The sequence below is a fragment of the Nanorana parkeri genome, unplaced genomic scaffold (assembly GCF_000935625.1).
Source record: "Nanorana parkeri isolate BGI_ZX_2015 unplaced genomic scaffold, ASM93562v1 scaffold819, whole genome shotgun sequence".
Lineage (NCBI taxonomy): Eukaryota > Metazoa > Chordata > Amphibia > Anura > Dicroglossidae > Nanorana > Nanorana parkeri.
The window spans coordinates 681,814-706,233 of record NW_017307087.1 but is presented as its reverse complement, the minus strand read 5'-3'; the positions used below and the strand labels follow the sequence as shown (position 1 = coordinate 706,233).

Sequence of the window (24,420 nt, the reverse complement as noted above, 5' to 3'; positions counted from 1 at the left end):
CTGTTTGCCGATTGTCCCAACCTCCTGCAGAAGGCAGTATAACCCAACTGTTTCTGGATTCCTGTGTCCCCCAATGTACTCGAAGAAAAAGACTTTACAGTAAGAGGTCCATCATGATGTTCTGGTGAGTGGAATAATCCATTGGGGGTGGTCTTCTTACACTTCTAGATGGAACATTTTGCTTTTGGAGTAGAACATTACATTGAGGCACGGTTGGGTCAAGACAAAGTGGTGCTGAATAGTGGATGCTGATGGAGCGATCTATTGAGGGACTTTCATTGTTGATATATTGTGTTTTAATTATTTGTTACACTTTGTCTTGCAATAATAGGATATTATACTTTATCATTGGTATGAAATATGACACTGTTAAGTCACATAAATAATTTGCCATCAACACCTTCCCAGTCCCCTTAATCCATTTAACCACATCACTATACAAGTGAAATTTTAGCTGCTTTTTTATATTGCAATCCATCCCATATTTTATCCTCCATTGAAGATGCAGGTAAAAAGGCTTTTCCTTTGCATGAAATTCTTTTTTTAGCGTATTCTACTCACAAAGTCTTGCTGGATATCAGTAAAGTCTTTGCCATATTTCTCCAGTGCTTCTTCAAACAGATTGGCTTCTGAAGCAGACCATTCCTCCATTTCATCTCGGCAAAGAACAGGACCCCCTTGGGGTACTAATGCAGAAATGGCTTTGGAGATATCGTAACAATTTTTGTGCAGTGTGTCCATAGCATGGAACTACAGCAAATAAAACAAAGAAAGATTACTATTGAGTGTTTATTTTAGCAAACAATTATTTCTTTATACAGTAATAAATAAAATGTAATAAATTAAATAATAACCAAGGGTAATTTACAAAATCGACATTTGACTATGTTTTTTGACTATGGGGAATCCAACAACAAATACGTTCGACCGAAAATCTTACAATGTATGGCCACTTTTAAACCTTAACAATGCATTCAAGTGCCCTAACTATTTACAAAAATGTATCTTATTTGTAGATCCTCAAACCATCTCTGAATTGGTGCGGACACTGTCCTTCCTTCTGGAGGGTGGCTACTTTTGTTCCGCATGGTCCCTGTGTGTGTTGGAAAGTAGTCACCTCTCCATGCTCACTCCTGTGATAGACTACACTTGCCCACCTTGTATGTGTTGCTCCCTTGCTGGCTGCATGAGTAATGACTCTCAATACTAATCGGTGTTTCACTCCCTGGTGTATCCTTTATAGTGATCTTGGTACTTGCGAATTCTCACCAACGCAGGATTACAAGTGTGACATAAGCCTAACAGGTAATGGTGATCTGCCCGTAGCCATGCACATTTGATAATATTGGGCTATTTTTGTAATATTTAATGTGTACCCCAACATAAATAATTTGTTGAAAGCTTTTACTGCCCCTTACCAAGTAGGTATAATGCAGAAGTTTTTTCTGTATTTTTACTTACTAGTGTTTAAGAATCAGAACAATTACCAAACGTTTAAACTTAAAGTGACACTCTACTCAGGAGTTAAATCTTAAAAATACATTCAAGTACCTTAACTATTAACAAAAATGTATCTTATTTGTGTCACTCCATCACAGGAGTGAGCTTGGAGAGGTATCTACTTTACAACACACAGGGACCATGGGAAACAAAAGTAGCCACCCTCCAGAAGGACAGTATCAGTATGAATTCAGAGATGATTTGAGGATTTGTCATCACCCATGCAGTCAGCAAGGGAGCAACACATACAAGGTGGGTAAGTGTTCCCCCTGTATATTCCAAAACTTCTTGCCAGTGAAACTATCACAAGTTTGACATTAGCCTAAATGTGTATATTTATCAGCCTCTATTCTAACATTTGTTTTGTTCCTTACCTACTTGATATAATTTTCTACAAGTGTAAAGTGCAGCTACGGAGCATTATAAAGACAGCTACATATTGCTTAGTGACAATAGTAATCTTGCTTTTAGTTCTTACCAATGTGATGTCTCTAGAAGCAGCAGCTGCACTCATATGTAGACTAGGTTGTCGGACAGAGCTACTGCAGTCTAATGCACGTGCAAAGGTACCTACAGATCTGGGAAAGGAAAAGAAAAACGGATAGTAATTTATTGTATCCAGAATGCACAAAAAATGTATTGTAAAAATGTAAAAGGCATTAAACTTTTAGTAAGACATGTAAAGCCAGGTATAATGTGTATCTCTCTGACAGTCCAACGCCTTCCTTCTGCTATATAAGTGCTGTTCTTGAGACACGGCATGGCATATGGAACCATTTCGTTTAAAAAGAATGATGACGATCCCCCTTGTGCCATTGCAGTGACAGCAGTGACTAGTCAGTTGAGCTTCAGGGCCAAGAAAGAGAAAGCTCTCATCCCCCCGAGACCAAAGCTATTGGATAAAACAAATGTTTCCCATTCTTAACACAAATCAGTATAAGCTGACAATCTGTGATAGACTGAACAAAGTGACAGAGTGGCAGACATCACATACCAAGTAGAAGTAAGCTCTGACAGCAGCACAAAAAGCAAAACCAGACCCTTCTTAATATTTGAACATGTGAAGTAGGGATGCCCTGATCAGCGAGTTTGGATATTTTTTCCCCGGTACTCGCCGATACCGAATACAGATACCAGAAGTCCCATTAACGAAGCTGGGTGGGGTGTAATGACTCGCAGCCCAGCTTTCTGATTAGCCGGGAAGCAGTCTCCATGCTCTCTCATCACCAGGTGACGAGGATGCATGAAGCCGGGTTTCTAGCTAATCAGGAAGGGGCAGGTAATGACTCACCCCCCGGTTTCCTGATTGGCCAGTGCCCCCGTCACCAAGTGATGGCTTATGAATCCGCATTAGAATCCGCTGTAGAGGGAGTGCCTGGCAGGGAGCGGAGATCTGTGCTGGGACATGCTAGGGCTCGGAGCCGGAGGGGTGGCCAAGTCCCCCAAACAGCCATCCTTCGTGTCCTACCGGACTCTGGAGGTGAGTGAGCAGGGGGCGGCCTGGCCTAGTGCCAGCATCAACCTCTTTCCTGTGTCATAGTTACATAGTATTTGATGTTGAATAGTATTTGAGGTTGAATAAAGACAAAGGTCCATCAAGTTCAAGCTTTAGGACAGGAACACATACACACACAGTCACTAACAGTACCTGTACCCCTGTATGTTATGGTCTTGCTGTTATAGTGCCGCTGTGCCTGCAGACTTGCCAGCCTGCTCCATTCACAGTGTGTCAGTCTGCCCATGTCGTCACCAAGTGACAAGGGAGCATGGAGCCGGCTTTCCGGCCAATCAGTAAGCCAGGCGGCTTGTAATGACTCGCCACCCAGCTTTCTGATACTGTTCCGGTATCGGGACAAGTATCGTTAGCAGTTGGGCGAGTAAAAGTACTCGGCCAAATACTCTGTATTGGCACCGATATCTATACTAATATCAGTATTGGTGCATCTCTAATGTGAAGTATTACAGGATTTTCGAGTGGGGTAGGTACAGCTAAGAGTCTCCATAAATCCCACATTCTAACATCAGAACATGCTGCTTATGCAGACAAAACTTAGAGAAGTGACGACTGCATTCAACAAAGGGTAAATTATAGGATGAATTTCACAGCAGAGATCCATTGTGCATTGTTAATGCTACCTCCCTTCAGACTTCAGCATCAGATACTATAAAAGCTATTAAAATAAGTCACAGATCTTCATTACTGATTTATTGCTGGTTCTTAAAAGAGTACATTAGCTGCGAGCTGTTTTTACTGCTTAATTCGACAAAGTGAACAAGACTAGACTGCTTTACTTGTCCTTCCAAGAACAAATCACAAAGGCAAACATGGGGAGGAAAAACCCTATTCTAGTGAGTGCATGAAAACCTGTAACATGCAGGACATTTTATCATTTAATTATAAAGAGCAGAGTTGACCAAATCACTCTATGGGGGTGATTTACTAACCTAAACACACGCACGCACCAGGTGCGTGTGATTTTCACACAGCAAAACGTATTTATCAACCAAAAAGTCTCTAAAAGCATATTTCCACTAATGCCATATATGGAAAAATCATGCACATGATGCATATATAATGCTGCTTCACAGTTTAGACAAAAATGGTTAGCTCATGCATTTACATTCCTGCATTCATCAACGCAAGCAACACAACATAGAGCTAATTTACACAACATCACCTTGCAAATTCATGCTTGGCTTTGCACAACACACCTGCTGGGTGTGTACACACTACAAAGGTGTTTAGATTCCACCCATAGATCATGCTGGGAGGGAACACACTACAGAGGTGTATACATGTTCGTGGTGTGTTTATAAGGTTAGTAAATCAACCCCTATGAATCACAGTGAATTAGATACACTCACATGACTTCTAATTCTCCAGTTCTCTCAAGAATGCTTGTGCCAAACTTCTTGATCTGCAGAGCTGCAAGTAGGTGTTATGAATTGCAGATCAAGTGATTTGGAACACGCATATTAAAAAGGAGAATCACGGAATTGCTACTCACAAAATTGTTTCTGATCGACCCATTCCACAGTGAATCGCAGATTGGTTTGTTTGTAATAAAGAGGTTGCAAAAAATCCACAAGTATTAAAAACAAAAAAACCTTTAAAAAACACATCCTTATAAATATGTGAGGTCAAATAAAAGAAGCACAATGTTGCAACCTCAGCAATAACTGGCATAGTAAAAAGAAGTATTGGTGACAGGACTCCAAACAAGACTCCAAACAGATTGCTTGTAGTGTGGATTCAGATTACTGGGCATTATTCATTGGTGTTAAACTGGCGGGGCATTCCCCAGCTACAACAAGCTTTAAAACTGGCAGGGTTTTAAAGAAGAAGGAGTGGGGCACAGCATACAAGATCGGCACATGTATGAAATGTTGCTTGGTTCAGGCAATATTTCTGATGATTACAGTAGTGCTGCTCAGCTAAAGCATCACCGGGCTGATTCAGAGCTGTACAACAGAGACCAGGACTTGATTTGCTCCTTTACTAATGTCTCAGAGCAGTCCTGTAGGTTGAGGCTAGGTTCACACCTAGGTGATTCAGATGGCGAACGGTTGTCACGCGTTTACGATCACGCGACTGTTCATTGTAAACCGCGCGATTGTCGCACGTTTTTCCATGCATAGAGATGTCTATGGGACCCCAACTGCCTGAAAATATCTCCTGCACCTGTTCACACGACAGGGAATTTCGGTCACGCGACACACCGCAAAGGTGTGAGCAGCCTCCATTGACTTCAATGCGAAACTGTGTTTTGCGCGATATCGAGCGACTCGAACCGCGCGATAAATCGCCTAGGTGTGCAGCGGCCTTCATAAGTGCAGAATGCATGTTGCATAAGGAAAACATACATCTTAAATATAAAAGCTGAGCTGTAGAGATGTTTGGGGCAGAAGGTACATTTCATACGGTGAAACCAGTTCAGCCTATCATGTACTTATTTATTAAATGAAAAGTGGAATAGGTACTTGCAGCATTGTCTGTTTGACAGCCAAAACACTGTAAGACTAATGCCTTATGCCTAATGAAAGTCTGTGTGGCTCCTTGCCATTTGTAAATGTACACAGATCGAAAACATTTGGTGCATGAGACAAAGCAATACTGTTATAACTAAACAAGTAAATGGTGTAAATTAAAATAGAATTAGAATGTGCAAATTAAGCTAGACTGTAAAAGTGTCACATTTAGGAAAACAAATTACTGGTTTTGGGTAAATTGTTATTTTAAATTCAAACTAAACTCTCCTAATTAAATGCCTGGTAGGTGTAGGACGGGTTACAAACACTAAGACAAGCAGCCTACCTCCCACGGACCAGACGCAACCTCTGCTCAACCCCCAGCCTATACACATTCCGTCTGGCAGGAGAAATCCCTGTGTGAGGAGAGGAAATCGCCACCAGCAACTGAGAGGTCAACACCAAGTAGGTAGATCCACACACTAGCACATTGCTAGTTGACAAGGATTCTTCTGAGAAAAGGCGATTCGCCACTGACCATAGTCTGGGCACCACCCGCCTTTGTGAGGTGCTATGACAGGGAAGCAGAGATCCCCAGTCATGTGCACCCCACTGAGAATCACTCTCACAGGCCACCCCAGGAAACAGAGTAGTCGCATCTGACCCTGCCGTTGCGAGAGTCTGCGTGCGTTCAATGGCTGGGCTGGGAAGGACTGCAAGGATCTAGACCAGTGGTAGGCGACCTCAGCACTCCAGCTGTGGTGAAACTACATATCCTATCAGGCTTGTGCATCTGGGAGTCATGCCTTTGGCTGTCAGAATCTTGCAATGCCTCATGGAACTTGTAGGTCCACAGCAGCTGGGGTGTCAAGGTTGCCTACCTCTGATCTAGACTCATCCAGGGTGTCACCCAGCTGGCACATGCTGGAAAATCTACTTCAAAAAAAGGGAAGACGAATCACAGCAAAGATTCATAGGTTCTTACTCCTGAGGCAATAAACTGGAGCTTGGTCAGCAGGTGGGGGGTTGACCATCTGAAGAGGCCATCCCTACGCTGTTTTTTTTTTATTTGTCCCTAGCATCCTTCTCCTGCAGGTGGCGCTATATATAGATATATCTACGATCTTCTTCATTGTGACCTTCAATGAACAGAAGAGAAATTCCAATTACCCATTTAAAACCAAGCTACTCTATTAAAACTTAAGAAATAAAAATATATGTACGCCAATCTGCTACCAAATTAAATACTTCTCTGCTTTGAGAAAAAAAAAAAATGTATAATACATTAGGGTAAAGTTTGGAGAAGTGAACAATCTAGGACAACATTGCTGAACTGGAAAGTGAGCTGAATTGGAGAATTTTTCCAAATCAGCTATGTTGTCCTAGATTGTTCCCTTCTCCTGCCTACTTTTCACCCTTTTTGTGACTAACCCTGTCAATGTTTCAAGGTGCCAAACCAAGATGTTTGTTAAAAACAAAACAAACCTAAAACATTATTTTGGGTCATAACAGTGGAAACAGAATCAAGGCTCTGGTAGTTTTAAGTGGTAGTGCATGTGATTATATACATAATCTATATGATAAAATGTAATTAAAAATGGTTACCATAATAGCATACATTTAGTGTGACTGAGTCTGAACTAAAATGTCAGGCATGGTGGTAGTTTGGAGATATCGATCACCAGAAATGCGGACTGCAGCAGTTGTGAGCTCTGGGAAAGCCCAGTCAGTCTCACTATAAGAGGCCGATTGTAAAATTCCTCTGTTGGTCCTGGAGTTCAGACTGCTGTTGAGATTGGGTGGGTCCACAGCCTGATCGCCCTGGTCCATAAGCCCACCTGCCAGAATACCTGACTTGGATAAAAAAGACCTGGGAAGGATCACAGAAAGAGGCTGTGCTAAGGACTTTTAATAAAAAGTTCTGCGGATGGTGAACCAAGATTGCTTTGCCTTGTGAAGGCACTTAAAGGTCTCACCTAAGGGCTGGTACAGACCTGGGACAGCGCGATAGTGTGCAGTTGCACACGGCGCTTGCCACGCGATTGATTTTGTGACCGCATGGCCATCCGCATGGTTTTATGCACAATTGCCGTGCGGTCACGGATTGCCATAGTGTGAACCTGGCCTAAAAGAACTGAGTTGCTGAGGCCGAGTCAAAGCCTATGGCATGGACTTTGAGATATTTGCTGCAGTAACCAGGGCTGTGTTTTATCAGCAGAAGTGAGGCTTATTTCCTGTTACCTGGCTACATGAAAGTGAATGTGGGACAAGTAATCCCTCTAAGAGACTGTACTGTACCCTGACTTCCTGCCACAGAGCTACCATCTGGGCATGTCCCCGGTCACAATAGTCTATTTATAAATGATTGATAATATTTTATTTCTTACCGTGCTACTACTAAAAACTGATCTATCTGCTTGTCTGTAAGGGGGTTGTATGCTTCCCAAACTTTAGTTTCTAGATCAGCTTGGTCTCTTCCATCCTCTGCTCCTGTACACAAGGCACATAAAAAACACAGAAAATGTTACAGAGAAATATTTAGATCATGAAATAAAAGATACAATGAAAATAAAAAAAAACATTAAAAAATACTCTAGAATTCTTCTGTGTGAATTTAAAGTGATATTAAAGTCAAAAGGGTTTTCAAGTTATTCCAAATGCTGATTAAAACAATGGATGTTGCTCCTTGATGTTTAAAAGTTTAAGCTTCCTGCTAAATCAGCTGGTCCCCTGAGCACTGGCCCTGATTTAGGGTGGCTACTTTTCCTTGAGGGGTCCTATGGAGTCACCCTTGTGTATGCTAGTAAACTGTGTGTCTCCACAAACACACAGACACAGCAAGGCAATCCACTGCCCTCCTCCCTCATAACTCTTCCCTTCTCCAAGCTAGTAGATGGACAGCTGCACTTTCCCTTGTGATCTGGTAGTCGACAAAGTTTAGGGAGGGTTGGAGCCAACTGAAACCCGCTCCAAGCTCTCCCATGGTGGATACAATCTCACATTTAGTTTACTAACTTGTATTGAGATTTTAGTCAATCAGCTTGGAGAGGTGGCTACTTTACAATACACACAAGGACCATAGGGAACAAAAGCAGCCACCCTCCAGAAGGAAGGACAGTGTCAGCATGAATTCAGAGATGATTTGAGGATCTACAGCCGAGTGATACACAAAGATACATTTGTGTTAATACTTAAAGGAGAACTATGGGGTCAGGGCTTTTCCCCATAGTTCTCCTTAGGGTAACGGGAGGACACAAACTAGCGTCCTCCCGTTACCCTAAGCTCAGTATACCGCGAGCTACAGCTCGCGGCATACTGAGGCGCCGCAGCCGGAGCGGATCCCGACGTAGATGACGGGATCCGCCCAGCTGAGTGAGTGACAGCTGGCTCTGCCTATCTAGAGGCAGAGCCAGCTGTACCCGCCCCTCCCCCGTCCATTCCGTCAGTCAGTGCTGGTGGATCGAAGCGGGGAGGGGGGAATCCAGCTCCTCCCCCTGTCACGGCAGAGAGCCGTGACAGGATCGGAAAGTGAGCGAACCTGGTATGTGTTCGCTCACCTCCCGATCTACTGAGCCGACCTGCGACAGTCTCATTGTCACAGGTCGGCTAGAACTATGAGGTGAGTGGAAATCACTCATCTCATAGTTCTCCTTTAAGGTACTTGAATGTATTTTTAAGATTTACCTCCTGAGTTTAGTGTAACTTTAAGATGTGTTCTGGAGGTCATTTTAGTACTAAATTGTTGAGGGGGGAAGTTAAATAATACGGGATTGTTTCAGTTGTTTTAGGTTAAATATTAGGGTTGGGGTCAACCTATATGTAAACCCCCAGCACATAAATTATGTTGTATGTCAATAAAACCATCTGCATTTTTTTATGTAAAAAACAAAAAAAAGTTTACAGACTATTAATTTTTCTTTTTCATTTTCAACTGCAGCTTTCAGAGTTTGTAAAAGACAGCGCAAATCATACATGTTCTGGAAGCAAAGGACGTGTACAATAAAAAGATGGTGCTACTAATTTTGTTGGTCCTGCGACAGTGTATAGCCAACATAGCCAAGTTTCGCATAGAGCAGGAAATGGATGCAAAACACCTATCAGTTTATTTTCCAATATCTGTATTCCATTAGGGTGATATCCCCTCACATCCTACCCTACAGACACGACAGGTATGTACAGTGGGAGCCGTTGCTCGTTTAATACAAGTGATCTATTCACTTGTATTAAAACCGAGCGTCGATCGAGTCCGCCCCCCCCTCTGGGGGACCCGTGACTACGGGGTAGGAGCTCACCATAGAGCCCCTAGAGCAGACGAAGACCGTTAGTTCTTCGTCTGCTGTGTGTGAACACTGAGACCGTGGCGCTGTAGTCACAGCGCCACCTGTCTCAGCGGTCACTAATTGCAGCTTCTGTCACAGAACCTGCCTGTGTCCTATGGTCCGGCGCGCCTTATGGAGCGCAAAATACGGTATATATTTCCTTTTTTTTTATTTAAAAAGTAATAATACACCTCCATTTAAGACTATCCTGTCCGCAGGGTGACAACACTGCTCTGGGATGTCACTGCAGAGAGTGAACACTGCCGTCTCCCTATTACCGTAAGGAGAAAAATAACAGTTCCGGTGTGCTCCAAAAAAACAAAAAACATTTATGTTACTGCGAGTAACATTCTGAATCATATGTCCTTTTTACATTTTGCCCATAGTAATACTTTAAGGCTAAGGATTAAACACACGCAAAGTTTTTTTTTTTACCTTCCTCTAGCAGATCTGTTACATCAGCTTGGTATCTATTGCCAACACGTATCTCTCCTTTGTCTGCCAAGAGGGTCTTCTGTTGAGGATCATACACTAAAGAGTAAAAGAAGAAATCCTGAAAGAAGAGAGATAAACCATTATCCAGAAACAATTTCTATTAAAGAACATATTTAACATATTATAAAGATATGTAGGGGACGTCTTCTCAATCTTCTTTATATCAGAATACACAAACCTTTGCACCCACGCCATATTTTGCAGTAACAATTGTGCAAATCAAAATTTGCACAAAAGATTTTTCAGGACATTAAAACAGGATTGTCTTACCTGCTTTTTTATTTGGAGTACATCACAGGACACAGAGTTCAAGAAGAACTCTGGGCACAACTATGCTTAAGCTTTGCAGTGGGTCTGTGCCCACACTGCAAGAGTTAAGTGCTTGTTTTTGTGTAGGGACAACAATACAAAAGTTATACTCACCTGAACTTTACAGCCAGCTGGCTGTTAGACCAGTCCCTGAAGCCCCTCTCCCCCTCTGCCTCCTCACGTCCAATACATTTTAAAATGTGACCTTTACCCCCCGTTGACTAGAAATCACATCAGCATACAGCTCTGTATTCTGATATGAAATAATTTTACATTTATTAGCTAAACAAACATTTTTATTTTACTTATAATTTCTTTTTTCCCCACTTCCTGGTCCACTTTGGCACAAATGATGTAATTTTGCCCAAGCATTGCACCCTTGGAAGGTAGAGCATTGCTGGGAAATCTCATCTGTAATCTCATGAGATCTCAGGGAAAGACATTTTCCTCCGCTGAGATGATGTGCATGATCACATGTCCTAGTCACATGTGCCAGAGTTCCAGGAAGTAAAAAGAAGGCTGGGGAGGGAAAGAATGTCATAACTAAACATTTCTAAAAGGTGCCTTTGTTGTTATTTTCCTCTGTAATGGATGTGATGACTCCTAGGACCGTAAACCTCTAGAGTGGAGCAGGGGAGAGGCTTCAGGGACCGGTCCAGCAAACACACAAAATATAGAGAGTTGAGAGCAATCCTCTTTGGCTGTGACAGAAATGGACAAAAGCATGCTAATATAAGGTTAGATTAGGCAAAAAGGCTGGAGGTGGCCTAGGTTACAAGATAACCTTGATTTGACTTGTGAAGAATGAGAAATACATATTTTCAAGACAGTGCTGCCAGCTCTGAGGAAGGACACTTTCTGGGCCTTCAGAGTACTTCTTGCAGGTAATCAAGGGGGGAACCTTAAGCAAATAAAGTATGAGTAGCCAAGGGGGCCCTTATGGAAGGAATAGGGTAAGCAACCATGAGCTTATAGCCTAAGGGAATACAGAAGACGTAGAGGCTTCGGAGCTGGCCAATGAAGGTAAGAGGACAAACAAATAATGCAATTCTCAGTGCATTCTCAGGTGGCATTTAAAACGGCAGTGAAATACCTCTAAAATCTGACTGTACTACAAAATACAAATTGTGCAATTTTTACATTCTGGGTAAAAAAATAAATGAAAAAAATAAAATAAAATGTAAATACCTCTCTTTCCAAGTAAGATTTTAAGGATTCGGTTTCATTTAAGAGTGTAACACTGCATTTGCCCCTGAAAGTGAGAAAAAACAACAGTAAAAAAAAAAAAAAACCAAGAAGAGCACACAGAAAAAGTAAAACACAGTATTACAACCGTCAGTAATACTTTTTATACTAATATGTAATAAGGTTGGTTTGTCTTGGGGCTAGTTCACACCATCCCCAGTGCATTCAGATTTGGGCCGTAACGCACTGAGGTTGGTGTAAAAATTTGCCCCCCCCAACAGGGGTGTGAAGTCACCCAACGCCGTGCACTTGCGGCGTCATGTGATGTCATGTGCCCCGCCTCCAGGATGTGTTTTTTAAAATGTATTTATTTTTACTGTTGGGGGGGGGGCTTTGGGGAAATATTAGGGGTCTAAACAGCCCCCTGATATTTCCCTTTTAAAATGGAAAAAGAAATTGAGGACACAGAGTCCTTAATCTCTTTTTCTGCAGCCTCTGTTCTAAATAAATGGAAAGTGCAGAGGCTTCCAAATCATTCAAAAAATATTTACTATCAACCAGTTTCTGAATATGGAGAAGCCTCTGTATTGAGTGCTACTACCCATTCAGAAACTCATGAATGAACAGGAAGTGATGTAAAGCACTACCTGATCATTCGTAACTGGGAACGCATTGTAAATAACTGGGGACACCGAGTACTAATCAGCTGATCACTCCAGTGTTTGTGCTGCACACAGAGGATCGGTAAATATCACAGATATTAACTGATCCTCCGCTCTCTCCCTCCGCTAGAGGGATCTTTTACTTTAGGATAGCTCCTTATTTTGTGAGTTGAAATGGCTGCTAGTGGCCATTTCAAATTGCAAATTGAGAGTTACTATTTACTGTATATGTAAACACAAATCAAAATGTTATAATAATCCTATAATAATATAGACCTGCAGGCTAATTACAAGTGATCTCAATGGCATCGTTGAGATCACTTGTACAAAACGAGCGTAAAAATAAAATAAAAAAGTAAACTACCCGCCCGGCTCCCGAAACTGCATGTCCCGAGTGTCGAGCGATGGGAATTCCACACCCCTGCTGCCCATCTACTCCCTGCTGCCCTGAGACCGGGCCTCAGTGGCCTTGTGGGAAATCTGGCCCTGGTCACGCTGTATAATTAAGACACCAATGTAATCAATTTTGCATTGCAGCTCACCTGCCTGTACACTGGACAACATATCAAAGTGTAGCCACAAGAGTGTGTCGTTTCTTTTCCATTGCCAAAAATACAAACAGGAACCCATGAGAAAGTGATTAGTAAGCATGTCTGATTGGGGGGTTGAGGATGACTTACCGTATATGGGTAGCTGGTAAAGATTCAAGCTGCCTAGATAAAAACAGCTCTCTGTGTCTTAATTGATGCTTTAATTTTTCAGGTAAATCCACCATCTCTGGATTTTCCATTTCTTCCTCCATTTCTCCTAAAAAATAAAAAAAATAGTTAAGCATAAAGAAATCAATTTCTCTCCCCAAGCCACCTTTTGAAAGTTATCTGCACCATGGCAGTTTCTATATATGGTTTCTGTATTGTATTTTTCCAGGTTTGGTATAGGCTGGCTGAAAATATAGAGAAAACATTTTAGGCAAATTATATATATATATATATATATTACAGTTCGCTGGGGCTGGGTCCTGGAAGGACGCTATATTTCCCCTCTGTTTGGGTTGTGGTCCCTTTAAAAGGGACAAAACAGAGTTAACTCACCTGCTGGTGGAAGTGTGTTTAAAAAGACAGGAAGTGGTAGATTGCAGGTAAGTAGTAGTGAGGAGTAGTGTAGGGGAGGCTGGATAGTGTGGATTTATGTACTGCTGTGAAACTGCATGTCCGTATCCTTGCTGGAAGCCTGTGGACTGGAAAAGTTACCCTGAAAGTCTGGGACTGTAACTGCAATTGCAGCTCTGACACCTTCAAGTTGGCAAGACTGTTATTTTCTGCCATACTGAAGAATCGCTGTTTAAGTCTTCCAGCTGGTCAGTGAAGATGAACTGTTGCGTTATTTTGCTGCTGTGAAGCTAAGTTAATAAAACATTACTTTATTTGCAAAGCCTGTGTCCTGCAAAAAAAATATCTAAATTTGCTTCAGCAGGACTCTGGGGATCACTAAGTAAAGGTTTGTTTTATAACCAAGTTATTTTAGAATGTTTGACTTCACTACAGATTTACTTTTATGTAAAAGAGAACTATGGTCAAACCTTTTTTTGGGTATTAGTTCTCTTTTGGGTCACAGGAGGACATTTTTGAACGTCCTCCTGTGACCCAAAACTCAGCATATAGCGGGCTATTGCTCGCTATATGCCGACAGCTCAAAACTGTGCAAACCTGGGAAGGATCCCAATAATATTGTCGAGCTTCACCCCGCCACCTGATTGAAATTTGTGACTGCTGCTCCCCTGTCTGTCCCTCCTTTTAGCGCTAGAGTTACAGAGAGGAGAGGGGGAATCCCTGTGGGGAGCGGTAACGGACAGCCACCACCCTCTGCATGGTGAAGATCGGGAACTGAGTGATCAGGAGTTTGTGATTGCTCAGTTCCCAATCTATAGAGCTGATGTGACAGCTGCAGGGTCACACGTCGGTGCCAACTATGGAGAGGAGTGCATTTCACTCTCCCCATAACTCTCCATTAACAAAATTGAAACTGACTTTCTGAAGGGCCCCATTGAGCTCTAATCAACGTATGTTCGATTACAGCTCATTACATCAATGTAATGACTGAAGCATGGCATGTGTATAAGAAAGGCTTTTTAACTTAAACTGACAATTGCAGGTATATGAGTGGACGTTATTTGTCACAGATACCAAAGGGGTGGGGGACTTCAGTATGGCTGGAGGTGGGGATTATTGGCCTTCAACTACCCTCCAGTCTCCTGGTAAGTTGCCACCTTTCCCATACTTTTATGGCATGCCTAGCAGATTTTATACTGTCAGCCGTTAAATGATATCCATTTTATGTGCTCTTGTGCCTTTGGCTAGTTGAATGGCGACTGGAAGCTTATGGTAAGGACAGGCATTTAGACATAGTACAGTGCTCTCAGTTTGTCTATGACTGGCACAAGTTTTTGCTCAAAATGATAAAATAAGGATGAGGCCTTGTTTGATAGCTCGGTTATGCTATCACTATGCCCATCAGCAGTCATAAAATCTCCCTACTGGGGAGACTGAAAGGAGAATTATGTGGTGAGTGAGAAAACAAACACTCATACCCATAATTCAAGACGACCTGCGACACTGAAGCTGTCACATGTCGGCTCTTTTGATCGGAAACCCTATTGATCGCTGACTTCCCGATCCTCTCCCTGCAGAGAGTTGTCGCCGCTCCCCGCAGGGATCACCTCCCTTCCCCTCTATGTTTCTCCAGCGCTGACTGAGGAATGGACAGGGGAGGGGGCGGGCATAGCTGATCTGCCTCTAGAGAGACACGTATAACTATTTGTATCGATTTCTGTGTATTTTTTCATGAAACACTGATATTAGCACGTTTTGTTTTCTGAGCGCAACACTTAAATTTGTTTTACGTTTCAATTGAGAGTGTGTAATTTAAATTTTTAGTGCCAGCTGCTTGATAGTACAAGTTTTTTTTACATAGCGTGGTACATTTCCATAAATCACCTCCTATTACTTCTTTATGTTAATGGAGAGACTGTCAATTTTTCACCAGACATCCAGATTCTCCACTTCCTGCCTGTACATGGCTTCATCACAATAAATGACACGTCCCACTACTGCCACATCTGCAATCTTCACAATATGATTGCTTTTCGCTGAGTAACTATAGGTCAGCAATGTTTACAGTAAGGGGCTCAAGATGCATCTCTGTGGGGAGCCTGTACTGAGGATGATGGAAGAAGATGAAATATTGTGAATTTTAAAACAGACAGAGGCAATCATTAAAAAGTCCAGGTCCCAGTTGCACAAAATTGAGCTCAATGCAAGAGACACATATCCAGGTCTTTCTAATGATTTGCCAGTTACAGTAAAAACACTTGATCAAGCGTGTTAATTCATCAGATAGCAATAGGGGCATTCTGATGAAACTTTGCTGGTGATTTTAATCATGTCAAATTGATAGACATTCTACCAATCACAGCCTCTGGGTGCCTATTTTGAATTGAGCAGATATCATTAAGCTCCTTCAGTGCATCATTAGCCTTAGAACTAATGGGAATGTGGACAACTATAATGAGCACCACTGTACACTCCTGTAGCAAATAATGTTAGATATTCTACTGCCTCACAGCAGTGACTACCACCCACTAATGTGTGCTGCCATGACATTTAAATCATTTTGTACAAAGACATGCACAGAGTAAATCAGATGCACATCCAATGGTAATCTCTCGACTTTGCAAACTGCATCACATCATCATCTTTCGGTCAAGAAACACATGTACCGTGACATTTTAAAACAATACGAAAAGGCAAACGGTCTCTACTAGACGAATGTAATTTTTTTTTACCTGACGAGGTCACGCGAGCACCAAAAATTGGATCTATGAAAAGGTTTTCAAGTGCCAAGCACCAGTCTTGACAGGATGTACTGCCCTCTTACCTTCACCAAAAAAACAGAAACTTGTGTGCCAGTAACTGAGCTAGATACACTCATGTACCCACTTCTCAAGTGAAGGAAGCCTGAAGGTGCCCATACACTGGCGAATTTCGGACAGTTTTTAATGTACCAGCTGAAATTCGGCCAGTGAATGGGGCTGTAGGCTCCCTTTCAGCTGTCAATCCACGATCAGCTGATCTTCATACAATCAGAGCTGGCAGCCAATGAGCTGCCCACTCTGATCGGTATTCTGACATGTTGTGGCGGCACCTGTCAGAACACAATGCAATCAGCGACGATTCCTCGATCGACGCGCTGTTTGTGTTGGTGGAAGAATCGCGTCAATGTCTTATGTTCAGCCCGCGGGTTGAAAGAAAGAAATTGAAAAGGTGCATGGCCAACCTTAGAGTGAGAAATTCACAGGAAAAGCTGCAATTTGTAATAACACACTGTGCCCATTCAGCAGTTCTCTGCATCTACCTTTATTAAAATTTCCCCCAGTGTATGAGCATTCAATTTTGAAAATCCTACTGCAATACTTATTCTCTAGAAGTCTTATTCTGTAAAGCTGAAGAATATGTAACAATAATGATGCATACCTACACAAAACTGAAAGATTAATTTTCTCTTAACAGTACCCTGGGAGCAACAACCATAACATGCAACCTGTAAATGGAATTCTAGTTTACTTACTTGCATGCTTGTCTGCTAAAGAAATAAGAGTGCTGGATATATCTCTCCTCCTGTAGAAACAGACGACCTTTGCTTCCACATTCCCATTTGCAGTCTATCAATTAGAAAAACACAAAACACAGAAAATGTTAAATGCCACCTTCATTTAAATTGAATGCATTAACATATACATGGCTTGCCATTTTCTCATTCTGCCGTGCTACACATACACACTGCCAGAGGCAAGTGTTAAAGTATATCCAAACCCCAAAACAAATAAAAAAGACATATTGCAGCTCATCAGTCCTTAGCTGTAGTGACTGCATTATAGTCCAAATTAGGAGCACAGCCTAAGGTTACAATGCTGCTCTCTCCACAGATACAATAAAGTGGACATTGTCACCCTAGGATAGGAAGTGTATTAGTGCAGGTGTACCAGGTAAAAATATAGAAACAAAAACACTGAAAATAAATAATGGTGATAACATTAGCTCTGTCTACAAAGAAACCCGGGAGCTATAGCAGTCACTGTGCCTTGCCTTGTGACCACCGCCGCTGAAAATAGAATTTACAGAAGATCTAAAATTTTGGGGTCACCAGAACAGGAATATACAGTCCTAGCCAAAAGTTTTGAGAATGACACAAATATTAATTTTCACAAAATCTGCTGCTTCAGTGTTTTAAGATCTTCTTGTCAGATTTTACTCTGGTCTACTGAAGTATAATTACAAGCATTTCATACGTGTCGAAGGCATTCATATACAATTACATAAAGTTTATGCAAAGAATCAATATTTGCAGTGTTGACCCTTCTTGACCCTGGCATGCTGTCAATCAACTTCTGGGCCACATCCTGACTGACGGCAGCCCATTCTTGCATATTCAATGCTTGGAGTTTGTAAGAATTTGTGGGGTGAGTTTTTGTTCTCCCGCCTTTTGAGGATTGACCACAAGTTCTCAATGGGATTAAGGTCTGGGGAGTTTCCTTGCCATGGACCCAAAAGTTCGATGCTTTGTTCCCCAAGCCATTTAGTTATCACGTTTCCCTTTTGGCAAGGTGCTCCATCAGGCTGGAAAAGGCATTGTACGTCACCAAACTGTTCTTGAATGGTTGGGAGATGTTGCTCTTGGAGGATGTTTTTGTACCCTGCTTTATTCATGGCAGTGTTCTTAGGCAAAATTGTGGGTGAGCCCACTCCCTTGGCTAAGAAGCAACCCCTCACATGAATGGTCTCAGGATGCCTTACTGTTGGCATGATACAGGACTGGTGGTAGCTCTCACCTTTTCTTCTTCGGATGCCCCAAACAATCATAAAGAGGATTCATCAAAGAAAATTACTTTACCCCAGTCCTCAGCAGTCTAATCCCTGTACCTTTTGCAGAATATGTCTGTCCCTGATGTTTTCCTTGGAGATAAGTGGCTTCTTTGCTGCCCTTCTTGACACCAGGCCATCCTCCAAAAGTCTTCTCCTCACTGTGCGTGCAGATGAACTCACACCTGCCTGCTGCCATTCCTGAGCAAGCTCTGCACTGGTGGTGCCCTGATCCCGCAGCTGAATCAATTTTAGGAGACTGTCTGGCGCTTGCTGGACTTTCTTGGGCGCCCTAAAGCCTTCTTCACAACAACTGAACCTCTCTCCTTGAAGTTCTTGATGATCCGATAAATGGTTGATTTAGTTGCAATCTTAGCAGCAATATCCTTGCGTGTGAATCCCTTTTTGTGGAAAGCAATGAAGACTGCACGTGTTTCCTTGCAGGTAACCATGGTTCACAGGAGGAACAATGATTTCAAGCACCACCCTCCTTTTAAAAGCTTCCAACAATCTGGTATTCTAACTCAAATCAGCATGACAGAGTGGTCTGCAGCCTTGTCCTCGCTAAGGCCGGGTTCACACCTGAGCGTATGTTTTCACGTTTTTTCGTTCAGTGAAACGCGCGTTTCACTGGCGGTATTATTTTTTCCCCCCTTATTTTCTCTATTTTTGAAAAAAAATATGTTTTTTTCACTTTCAAACTTCCCGCCGGCTCCGCCCCCCCTGCGACGCGGCCGCTCGCAGGGGACGGAACCCGAAGTCGGCTGCCGCCGGAGGACACAGCGGGGATCGCGGACGAGGTAAGACCTGTACGCTGTATTCCTGAGTGTGGCTCGGGGTTACCGCTTTGTTAACCCCGATCCACACTCGGGAATACCAATGGAAACGTGTGGAAAAACGCCCCAAAGAAGCTCCTGTACTTCTTTGGGCGTAGGGAGTTTTTCAGCGTGTTCCTACACGCTGAAATACGCCCAGGTGGGAGCCATGCCCATGGGAAAGTATGGGATTTCACTTGCTGGGCGTTTTACAGCACGTCGATCAGCGCTGTAAAACGCCCAGGTGTGAACCAGGCCTTACACTCACTGACACCTGCGTTAACGAGACAATCACTGGTATGATGTCAGCTGCGCCTTTTGTGGCAGGGCTGAAATGCAGTGGAAATGTTTTTTGGAAATTAAGTTCATTTTCATGGCAAAGAGGGACTTTGTAATTAATTGCAATTAATCTGATCACTCTTCATAACATTCTGGAGTATATGCAAATTGCCATCATACAAACTGAAGCAGCAGACTTTGTGAAAATTAATATTTGTGCCATTTTTAAAACTTTTGGCCACGACTGTAGGGGAAATCTCCCATCTGGGGAAACTTTTTCAGGGACAGCTGTCTAAGACGGTATTTTAACTCGTTCAACAAATTCTTTTGAATGTACAAGACAAGGAGTAGAAATAGTGTGGCTCGGGGTTACCGCTTTGTTAACCCCGATCCACACTCGGGAATACCAATGGAAACGTGTGGAAAAACGCCCCAAAGAAGCTCCTGTACTTCTTTGGGCGTAGGGAGTTTTTCAGCGTGTTCCTACACGCTGAAATACGCCCAGGTGGGAGCCATGCCCATGGGAAAGTATGGGATTTCACTTGCTGGGCGTTTTACAGCACGTCGATCAGCGCTGTAAAACGCCCAGGTGTGAACCAGGCCTTACACTCACTGACACCTGCGTTAACGAGACAATCACTGGTATGATGTCAGCTGCGCCTTTTGTGGCAGGGCTGAAATGCAGTGGAAATGTTTTTTGGAAATTAAGTTCATTTTCATGGCAAAGAGGGACTTTGTAATTAATTGCAATTAATCTGATCACTCTTCATAACATTCTGGAGTATATGCAAATTGCCATCATACAAACTGAAGCAGCAGACTTTGTGAAAATTAATATTTGTGCCATTTTTAAAACTTTTGGCCACGACTGTAGGGGAAATCTCCCATCTGGGGAAACTTTTTCAGGGACAGCTGTCTAAGACGGTATTTTAACTCGTTCAACAAATTCTTTTGAATGTACAAGACAAGGAGTAGAAATAAACTGTCAAAAGGGATACACATAGGGAAAACTTGGAGTTTTAACATTCCCTATTCTATACAAATGAAAAAACTTTTGGTTATACTTTAACTCTTTCACTGCTCCCATTTTTCCACACGTTAAAAAATGCACATTTTAGACCTGAAGATTTCTGGAAACTCTCCAAAACATTGTTTTCTGAAAGCAAAGCAGTTGAAACCTTTATTAGCGCACTTATCAAATCCATATTTTCAGTAAAAAAGTAACATTTAAATTAATTTTAGTGCACACATAATATGCGTACAATAGAATACCCAATTTCTGGTGAAATATACAAAGTGCTAGCTTATGTAAAGTAAATAGATTGCAAATATTTCAAGCTTACAAAATTGCACACACACCTGTGAAATGACAAAAAACTACAGTACACAAAAGTGTCCATAGGCAACACTATAAAAGCGTTTACAGTTCAATAGTTTAGAATTAACAGTGAATGATTGCTCTCACTTCGGCGTGCATAGCAATACCCACCATGTGAGTGACGTAATCGTCACTCAATGTGCACATACGTGGGGGCAGAGGGGCTTTTAGCATTTTTTTAATGGCTTGTTTTTTAAACTTTTATTTCTTTTTAACAACTTGATTTCTGTATCAAGGGGGCTCATAAGTCCACTATGTGGCAGCATAGTGCAGGTGACAGGTTCTTTTTAAGGAGACATCAGGGGTCTATTAGTGCTCGACTGTCACATTGCTTTGTTGAAGCTGACTGAGCAAAGATCAAGCTTGATCGGCTTCTCCTAAGCCCAGGGAGTTAAAGCAATGAACTCAGAAGAGATCAGAGCTGATCGCTTCCAGTGTCATTCATCACAGTGAGATCAGTGAACAGATGTTTGCTGCTCTCCTGCTGCTCTCTATCCTGACACCTGCCATTATGGTCCCAGGCAGCCAAGAGGAACATGTGAGCCCAGGACACTTGGCAGGGGTCAGGGGAACATTCAACAGCATGTGGAAGTCATCGCTCTACAAAACAGACATCAAAAAGTAAAAATGTAAACAAACTCGTTGTGTACATGTCAACGCTGATACAGATATACGCCATTGGTACAAAAAGAGTTAAAGTCAAGTTAACTGGTGCATACTGAGGTTGCTAAATTTAGTCTGGGAATCGAGACGCAAGGGCACTTTCATGTATGCATGCGAGATAGGGACCTGAGGGCAGGGACACATGTAAATGAACAGCATGTTAAAAGGATAAGTTTACCTTTTGCAAACATTAAAGAAATGCATAATATTTAAAAAAAATATGCATTTCTTTAATCTTTGCATTCAAGCCTGGAAAGCATTGCAATGGTGATCACTTGCACTCAACTGCAAAGCTCAAGCTTCTGCACATTCTCTCCCAGGCAGAGCTCGTACTGGAGTACGGAGTTTGTTAGGAGAGATGGAGGGGGGCACGGCTGGACTTCAAACAGCATTAAATCACCTCACGTGGCATCCAGCCGTCCTCCCGATAGGTAGAGCTGCACATATTCCCGCATCTACCTAAAGCGATATATAAAATATATAATCACCAATGTCTCCAATATAAAATCTCCAACATTTTCTCTCTTTTAAATATAAAAGATGAAAATCTAGTGAGGTATTAGGGGCCTGTCCATACCACATCAACTGAGCAGTGTTGATCTTTACAGATTAATGCAGGCTCAACACCAGAGCATAGAGAAACAAATTGTTTTCTTTGTGACCTTTTCCACCATATCGCTGCGTTGAGATGGGTTGCAGTGAATTGTGTAAAAATTTCCAGAATGCACTGTACCTCACACATTACCCCATGTCACTACATGAAAGTGTATAAAAATAGAATCTCACCTGTAACTCCTTTTCTTTGAGTATATAACAGGACACAAGAGGTATTATAAGACCACTAGGTTATAGTGCCACCTTCAGAAGATTGCACACTAGCAAAGCAAAGCTGTAGGGACAGCCCAGTATAACCCCTCCCACTCTCCGCAAGCCTTGGTTTTGTAGCAAGCAAAAATAGGAATGGATTACAACAGGCAGAGGGGAGGGACGTACAGTATGTACTCCTGGAGTACAATTTTACAAATACCACAAAAATCCTAATTTTCTTAATCATATATCACAGGACACCGTATAGTATTCTTAGACCACTGGGATATACAAAAGTAGTCCCAACTGATGGGTGAGCAACACAGCAACCAAGCCAACAGGTCCACAACTCCATAGGGTAACAGGTGGCTCAACAGAAATATGCAGAGATATGCAACCTGAGGGAACGTGTGGCCAAAGAAGTAATCAGCTGAGGCCTGAACATCCACATAGTAAAACTTAATGAAGTGGGAATAGAAGAGCAGGAGACAAAGTGTCCCAACAGGGAAAGGAGGAACCTTGCCCCAGAGGCATAAACAGGAAGGGGCAAGGGCCATCTGTGACTAGGTCATCTTATATAAAAAAAAACAGTGAGAAAGACATTATGCACAAGGGGTCGTCAAACAATATGCAAGCAAGACCGCACAATAAAAGACTACTCACGGACCAACTGAGTACTTTGGGAAGGCAAGTGTGACGTGATATTTAAATATGCTGTGCGTGTTGGTAGCAGAGTAATTCAGCTTTCAGCCCTCTTCCTGATCTAACATATATAGTACCATACCTAATCTTTATACTCAGTCGTAATAGTTTATCACAGTTGTTTCTGCTCTGTAGGGGGGCTATGCTGCCTTAGAAGGATCCCAGGAGCCCCAGAGTAGCCACTATTAGTGCGCTCTTCTGGCCAGGAATACATTCTGATGTGCCAATGTTCCGCGCACTGACACACACACACACACACACACACACACACACACACACACACACAGGCAGCTCAAAAGGCCTTGGTCTCCAAGCCATTTCCTGCTCCTCCTCCGAGGGATTTGCCCAACAGTGATTATGAGGACTGGGTATGAGTAAAAGCTATTGACAAGGCACAAGGAATGATAGTAATATAGTGTGGACAAGGCACAAGGAATGATGGTACATGCTGTCTCGGAACATTAGGACATGTGACCATTTGCTAATATCAATAGTGCGTGCAGCATGACTGGAAAATCGGGTAAACGTCTGAGAGAAAAAGAGAGGGGCTTTACAAACTTGAAATTGTAAGCGATTCAAGAAATATGGAGGCAAAATGCTTTGCGACAGTGTCTTTGGTGTACTGGTGTATATATATAAGAATTTAGGAAGAATGTCCATTTTGATTGCATTGATGTGTTCAAACCACAACAAAGAGGGATTCCAATGTTTGAAATCTGATTTGGTCCTAGTCAGGAGTGAGATTTAAGGAATACAATGCATATTTTACTCCCTGGTATGTGATCGCTGTAGATTGCCATGTGAAAGGGAAGGAAGAATTTAAGTGAGTGACCTCCAACAAAGGAAGAGAAATATTCAGAATTTTTGGTTTAGTTAGATTAACGTTAATGTTGCTAAGATACTAAAAGAGCCAGACCGATATTGGCATAGACAGTATGCTAACCCTAGTAGTGGTGTTTTTGCACATTAACATGTATTGCAATGCACTTTATGTTGAATTTCAACGCATGTCTTAACACATCAACAGACATTGTGCTGCACTGATGTATGTTTGATACATGTGGTGAATGGGTTTTGATAGGTTTCCATGGATATCAATGGAAAATGCATCAAGCAAAAATTCAAAGGGGAGCTTTTCGGATATTTAAATGCATGATCTGGTTTTAGACCACTGTAAAGTACACATACATTTAAAGAGGCACCGAGTCCCTTATAGGCATGCACTAACCCTTTAGGTGAAAGTATTTGGTTTAACTAACCTGCTAGAGAAAAAAAAAAAGAGTTTACCAACTTCAAAGTCAGGAGGGTGGGTCTGTCACAAACATAGGCGTCTCTACAGGGGGGCAATTGCCCCCCCCTAGGTTATCCCTTGCCCCCCCCCCCCCCCCCCGCCCCCCTTCAAACCCCCCCCCCCCACCCCCC

The 24,420-nt window shown here is 42.3% G+C and overlaps 1 protein-coding gene across 6 annotated transcripts in view; it reads right to left on the bottom strand.

Moving 5' to 3' along the window:
* Nucleotides 1–24,420, bottom strand: part of MTA1 (metastasis associated 1) — a 136,641-nt gene that overhangs the window by 76,509 nt on the left and 35,712 nt on the right. For all 6 annotated transcript variants that reach the window (XM_018565158.1, XM_018565159.1, XM_018565160.1 and 3 more), the window contains exons 3-9: nucleotides 17,063–17,156; nucleotides 13,120–13,246; nucleotides 11,781–11,844; nucleotides 10,224–10,341; nucleotides 7,857–7,959; nucleotides 1,979–2,078; nucleotides 562–750 (exon numbers count right to left, since the gene is read on the bottom strand). In XM_018565158.1, coding sequence (XP_018420660.1) covers nucleotides 562–750; nucleotides 1,979–2,078; nucleotides 7,857–7,959; nucleotides 10,224–10,341; nucleotides 11,781–11,844; nucleotides 13,120–13,246; nucleotides 17,063–17,156 — 795 coding nt within the window. The remainder of the gene's footprint in view (nucleotides 1–561; nucleotides 751–1,978; nucleotides 2,079–7,856; nucleotides 7,960–10,223; nucleotides 10,342–11,780; nucleotides 11,845–13,119; nucleotides 13,247–17,062; nucleotides 17,157–24,420) is intronic.